The sequence below is a fragment of the Chenopodium album genome, chromosome 21 (assembly GCF_948465745.1).
Source record: "Chenopodium album chromosome 21, dcCheAlbu1.1, whole genome shotgun sequence".
NCBI lineage: Eukaryota > Viridiplantae > Streptophyta > Magnoliopsida > Caryophyllales > Amaranthaceae > Chenopodium > Chenopodium album.
This window is the reverse complement of record NC_137854.1, coordinates 6960522-6967722: the sequence shown is the minus strand read 5'-3', so window position 1 is coordinate 6967722 and position 7201 is coordinate 6960522. Positions and strand designations below refer to the sequence as shown.

General features: G+C 34.3%; 1 protein-coding gene and 1 pseudogene across 1 annotated transcript; both read right to left on the bottom strand.

Moving 5' to 3' along the window:
• Nucleotides 1-216: 216 nt before the first annotated feature.
• Nucleotides 217-3499, bottom strand: LOC145600904 (naringenin,2-oxoglutarate 3-dioxygenase-like). Its single transcript, XM_081656768.1, has 3 exons — nucleotides 3036-3499; nucleotides 1035-1463; nucleotides 217-710 (listed from the first exon to the last, which is right to left on the bottom strand). The coding sequence occupies exons 1-3, from the start codon at nucleotides 3408-3410 to the stop codon at nucleotides 402-404; spliced, it is 1113 nt and encodes a 370-aa protein (XP_081512894.1). The 5' UTR covers nucleotides 3411-3499; the 3' UTR covers nucleotides 217-401.
• A 1840-nt stretch (nucleotides 3500-5339) lies between these two features.
• LOC145600263 (cytosolic sulfotransferase 5 pseudogene) lies at nucleotides 5340-6637 on the bottom strand (annotated as a pseudogene).
• Between the last annotated feature and the right edge of the window lie 564 nt (nucleotides 6638-7201).

Below are 7201 nucleotides of genomic sequence, written 5' to 3'. Positions count from 1 at the left end.
TCCTTTGCATTTCTCTTCTTAGCTTAACTTCTGCTCCTATGAAGAGTACAATTTATAGTGGCAAATCTGGTATGGAATGTTGTGCACTTGTACATGTATGGCTTTGAAGGCTTAATGACATTTTCATAAGTAAAGTGATCCTTGTGAACTCGATAACATATGAACTATGAACTAACGAGGTTGATGATCATAATAAAGAGAGATCAAATGTCTACATATAAATATGATTAAAACTTGTTGAGTACATTACAATTTTATTCTCACCATTAATCAACCGACTAATGACTAATAACCAAAACTAGGATACACATGACATTTATAATAAATCAAGTAAACATGAATTTGCAGATATACTATCATTTTCACTACCACAACCTCAGCCTCAGATCAGGCTGAGTTTATTAAGCAAGGATCTCTTCAATTGGTTTGGTCTCAAACTTGGTTTTCTCTAGCTCTTCTACCTTTGACTGCTGCTCCTTAGCGAGCTTCTTAAGGCGTGCAAGCTCAAGGTCCTTGCCCATTTTCTTCCTGTACATCTCTGCAAAAGTGATGGGCTCTTCTAGAATCGGCTTTTCTCCTTCTCTTATAGCCAATGGGTATACTATCGCCTCTGGGGCTGGATTCTGGAAAGTTGCTATTGACAACCTGCTACGGTCTGAGTTCACCACAGCCTGGTGGTCTGCATTCTTGAATCTCCCATTGCTCAAATACTTCATAATCCAAAAAAAGAAAAACACAATATAAGGTGAAATCATAGTAAGAGTAAGAATACTCATGTTCCTGTACTTAGCTTGCAGCAAAATAGTAAGAACCTAGAAAACACATACCAACAACATTTCAACTTGTCATTTTATAAGAAAGTATGTGGTAGACTACATCTGCCTTTCAAAGTACAATTAAGTCTTACCTGATCACGAATCCTACACATCTAACAGTCGAAAATTGATCCCCTACTACCATGATCATAGAAAGCAACAAATGCGAAGGTGAAAGGAAAACACTAACTTAAAAAATACAGAGTTTTAAATACTTACATGACCATGGTCACCAAGGTTGACCACAAAGGCACCAGGAATCGGCTCAACAGTGATCCAAGTCTTACCACCATCACGAGTAGCCTGCAGACCGCCTACATCATCTTGGAGGAGGAGGGTGATGGTACCAGGGTCAGTGTGGCGTTTGAGCCCAAGAGTGAGGTCAGGCTGTGGGCACTTGGGGTAGTAATTCACCACAATTTTCTGGTCCATATCGACACAAGCCTTAGTGAGGGCCTCAGACTCAAGACCCATGGCCTCAGATAACACCCCAAGGAGCTTGCAGGCTAAACCCATCAACTTCTCACTGTACTGTTCTGTCACATTCCTCCACCCTTCGGGCTTGTCAGGCCACCTCGAGTAGTCTCTACTCTTGATAGGGTATGAGAAGTAAGCTACCATTTCCCTCCAGTCTTGTACTGCCTCTCCCTGCAGTTTAAACAATCATGTACGAGTTTTGAGTATGAGTATTTAGCTTTGCTACATTGATAATTGAAAACGGAAATAAGAATTAATTGATCAATCTATATGTACTAGTTTACTTATCATCATTTTTGAGTGTTGACCTCTATACAAGTAAGTTAAGTATATTCCATACTAAACTTACCAAATTCGACACCATGGCACAATGCCTACATTTGGTCACAAGACTCACCACAACACTACTACACGTCTACACCACAACTCTTATCATTAGCATTATCACTAGTCCACAACAACTTCCCCTTAACGCGCCCACAACCATTAATTTTCTCTCCATTGCCAACCCTCACCTTCTCGACTTCTCCACCTTATTATTTAACCAACACCAATACACCACAGCCTAAATTAGTGCTAGTAATCTCGGACTTGACCCAATAACCTGACATGAAGTTACTGAGAGAAACCAAAACCCAACCTAAATTGAACCATAACAAACCCAAATTCAATCTGATATGACTCAAAATCTAAGCCAAACCTAACCAACTGACACCCAATTACCCAAAGCCTAAACCTCTCAAAAGTACCAAGTTTCAATCACATACAGTTCAAATCAAACTTGGTAAAATATAATACTAGCTTTGTTCCTTTGTTGCACATAATAAGAACCAGAGATCGTGGAAAATCTTAGAGATCATCATATTTCTTAGACTAGGACATCCAACATAGTCAAAGAAATTTTAATTCATTTGTCAAAGTCATGGTATTAGCTAGCACTTGTTGAAACTTGAATTTTTTGAGAAAATAACAAAAATGTATTGACCATTTCAATCAAAGACTCAACGAGCTTATTAAGAATTGTTGTATTAAACAATCATTAGCATATTGGTTACAAAAAGTAATAATGCAGACAAAATTTGATTTCTTGACGTGACTTATCCCTAAGGCCTTAACTACCCAACCTCAAGTTGGCATCCATTCTTATTTTCGTCACAAATGTGTACCTTTTTAGTATCGTGATAGGAAAGTATTGGCTTTTAGCACAACTAATCAAATGCTTACTAATTGGAGAATTATTATAAATCATTGTTTCGATTTAAGCTTGTTATTAACCTCGCCTATAGTTATCAATAGCCGTGTTCGACAAAAAAAAAAAAAAAAAAAACAAAAAAAAAATCAATAGATGTGTAATTTAATTAATTAAAGTCATTAGTCAATTGGTCTTGTTACTCTTATAAAATAATCAATTGCAAAATAGAACGCACAACTTAGTTGACTATCATTAAAATAAAAAAAAAAAACATTAAAAACAAAAAAAAAAAACATAGACAACTTCAATTTCCTTACTCCCTCAGTTGTTAATAAGTATTTTATTTTTCTTGATCCCATAAGTTATACAAATTTTTAATAAGAAATTATCAATAAGTACGAAGTATAAATTATAACAATTAAAAACTAATAATCTATTACGATTCCAACAAGTACTCACGAGACTATATTTTTTTAAGCGAATTATGCAAAAAGTGCTAATAAAGAACGTTTTAAAAAAATAAAAATGATTAAGAAAAGTAAGTGAATTACCTGAAGATGACTAGAAACAATAAAACCACCTTTTTTACCACCAGACATATCAAACCGAAGCTTCTCTTCAGGAGGAAGAGCAAAGAACTCCCTAGCCAAACGAGTCATATCGGCTATAAGATCACCTTCAACACCATGATCCACAATTTGAAATATACCCCATTCTTCGAACGCTTCGACGATTTTACGACAAATTGAGGCTCTCTTGTCTACATCTCCGCTATCGGAATCGATACCGGCGAGGGAAATGACGGGAATATCGTGGCTAAAAACGTTGTATGCCACCTTAGGCCGCTCATCTTCGTCTCTTACGAAGCTTGGGTTTAGAGTTTTCTCGCCTTCTAATGCTGTCAAAGTTTTAGGCCTTTCTGCCATTTTGTTAGTGATTAAATGATTAATACACTAAAGTTTTGTAGAACAGAGTTTTTGTACTAGAATTATTGGAGTTGAATTATGAGCTCTTTGTTTTTTTTTTATGGTGTGTTTTTATGGGGTGTTTATTTATACAAGTATATAATGTGCTACTATATATTATTAGGGGGAGGAATGTAACTACCTATCCCAAGTTGACGGTACCACCAAGGCCTCGTGCTTCAACTCCAACTACCCGCTTTTTTCTTTGTTTATTTACTTTCTAACTCTAAAAAAAATATTGTTACGAATCTAATTTTACATTTTTTTAATTTTTTTTTTTCGAAGATTTTACATTTTTTTAATAATAAAGTAAGTATATGGGTGCACGCGATTATTGACTAAAGAGATAGATAGAGCAAATGAGATTAAGCTAGAAAATTTATTCTTTTCATTATCTTAAATACAACACTTTCACTAGTATATAATTTTAAAAATTCTAAGTGATACTTTATAGGGTCTGTTCTGTTCATCTTATTTTCACTTATTTTAGGTGTATTATGTTCAGATAAGTTTAGTTAAGTTCAGATAAGTTCAAATCGAGTTTAATCAGTTCTGATAAAGGTTACCCAAATACAAATTACAACTAAAATAAGTTTTAATAAGTTCAGATAAGTTTCTTTAAAAAAAAAATAAGAAAAGTGCAGATAAGTAAAAATCAGGTGAATAGAAGAACGCACCCTTATATGGTTTAAAAATACACCACTTCAAACTACGAGTATGTCACTACGATTTTATCTACTTCTAAAAATTTTACATTTATACTATTGGACTTAACAGAATGATTTTTTCTTTGTCAAAGTGTACATAAATTCCTTGTCCAAAAAAAAAAAAAAAAAGTGTACATAAATTCTACTGTACTGACGTACTGTGCTGCCTGCTTATCTTTCAATCTCAGCGTCCTACTTAAAGCCTACTTGGCCGTTTTTGCTCCTTCCGTTACACCTACCTACTACTATCATATCATTGATTGTCTCCCCTTCCCAATAACAATCGAACTTCATTTAATTGTATTTTTCTAGAAACTGCAATTAATCACCTTATTTCAATGGTAGTTTGGTCGAACATCAAAATAATACAGCGGCCTTGTTTGGTAAATGGCTTTTCATTGGCTTTTCATTGGCTTTTGGCTTTTTCATTTGGTCAAACATCCAAAATTCGTGTTTGGTAAATGGCTTTTTCAGCTAGCTGAAAAGCTGGCTTTTAAGCCAAAATGAAAAAGCTACTTGGAGTAGGTTTTGGCTTTTGGCTTTCTAAGTTACTAATAACATTCAACAACCGATTTTACCAAACATGTTTACAGACTAATAAAAAGTCAAACAGCCAATACAAACAGCCAGTCAAACCAGTACCAGCCAATCAAACCAGCCGACAGCCAACAACCAACAGCCAATTGCCAAACAAGGCCAGTATCTCGGCTTTGCTGAGTCTTACTCAGTTACTATAGTTACGTAAACTTAAAAAAAAAATATAATTAATAATGAGGACCATACATGAAGTTGTTATAAAAGGATTAAAGTAAAAGTAAGTAGAACTTAAGAAAACGGAAAGTGAGTAAGTCTTAAGAAAACGGAGGTAGTAAAATTTTTTATAAAGAAGTTATTTTGCATGTAGATGGTGGCCGCTGAACCTCAAACTTATGACGTCAAAGGCACAAATTAAAGTGATCGAGTTTTCCACCATATCCACCAAGCAAGTTTGGTTAACACAATGCAGTAGACTAGTAGCGGTATAATTATTGAAGCAAATGTTACATAAATTAATGAAATATACATACGGTGGATATAAAGATTTAAAACCATCATCATTCAACATAAAATAAATTACACCAACTTAAACATCATAACAGTGTTAATCTACATACATATAGTACGTATATGTAGTATTGATACATCAAGGATGCAATTTAAAGGACAACCCAAAAACTTCAAGTTTTTGTTCTATCAATTTCTTCATTCTTCCCGCCATGGAATCGGTGAGATAACGAGTCCACCCTCCAACTGCCCCGTCCCTAAACAACATCTTGTTCTCCATAAATTTGTCAAGTGAACCACTCTTGTTAACCTCGAGTTCTTTAAGATTGTGAATACTACACAACTCTATTATATCTTTGATTACACCTTCGCTTTCCTCATGGTGAGAAAATGGCATATCAATAAATTCGGCCAACTTCTTCACAAAATAATTAGGATTTTCCTTCAATTCCTCGTATTTCAAAAATAGTACCTTATTTGGTTGTTCTAAGCTCTGCTTCCAGTACGTGCTCAAAAAATGGCCCATATAAAACGTTACCTTGGCAAAAGTCCTCAGAGTAATCTTCAATACTAGGGGGTTGGAAATTTTCATCATTGGTTACTCTCTTTAGTATATTTGGATAAAAATGCCAATGAGACACAAGGGTGTCTAAGGGATTTCGGCTTATATACAAGATCTTACAAGTAGAAGACTTCAAAGATTCAGGAAGGGACGCGTAAGGCATGTGAGAATGGAGAAGTCGCGGTGAAAGGAGTTGGTTAAGTTGATGGGGGCGCGGTAGCTTTGTGCTAATGCTCCCATAGACACCGGTTTCTAAATCATATACAAGTTCATGTGGGTTGTGGCAAAGCAAAGGACTTTGGCTAGGAGGGTGAACATTTCGATTGACAATCGAAAAGAGTAGAGATTTTAACCAAGTGGTGCCGGTTTTAGGGAAGCTAGCTACTACAAGATCGGTGTCTTGAGCTAGGAAGTGTCTTTGGCAAGTGAGAATATTAGAGAAAAAAGAAAGAGGATACCAAAAACCTTGAATTTGTATGAGTTGGACCTTGCTACTACCCATACAATTTGCCTTAGGAAGGCATTGTTTAAGTTGTTCAACTTCTTCTTCACGGACTAAAATTGTTTCTTCACTATGATTTGTTTGGTTAGGAGTTGTGTTTTCATGATTCATTGTGGATGGTTCGGCCATTTCTATCCTCTTGATGTCAAATTGACTAGATTTCTAATTGAGAGATGCGATCTTGCGGTGAAAGTTATACTACAATAGTTGATTTGTTGTGATTCCAAGGATCTTCAATAAATACATTAATTCTCTAATAATTATATTAATAAAAAAGGAAACTATCTTGACTATAATTGTTTATTGAGGACAAATTAAAAATAATAGAAAATGCTGACAAAAAAAATATTATATGGAGTACCATTTGTGGCATTGTATGCTCAAAGCCTCCAAGGTCATGCCTCTTTGAAATATTATAGGTTAGTGCCTTAATGGACTTTGGCCAAATCCATCAAGGCGAATAGCTATTTTTAAAGTTTATAGTCCTTTTGTTTCAAAATAAATGTCCATGATGGACTTTTGTACTATTAACATAAACCAATCTGACCAATACTTATTGAGTTATAATATATATATATATATATATATATATATATATATATATATATATATATATATATATATATATATATATATATATATATATATATATACGAAGTCATAAGATGAAATATAATCATGCGAGTACTTGTTGAAATTGTTTCAACGTATAGTTTCTAAAATATCACATTTTTATCACATATATATCTATTGATAATTAAAGATCCTATTAACCGGACAAAGTTCTGTGTTGATAATTATGTCAGTCAAACTAAGACATTAAATTTGAAACAAAATGAGAAAATTCGAGGTGCATCTCATAAACCTTAAACACTCCGAGAGTGCATTTTACCATTTAGATGGATAAAACTGTCCTTTTTGCCTTTGAATAGTCAAT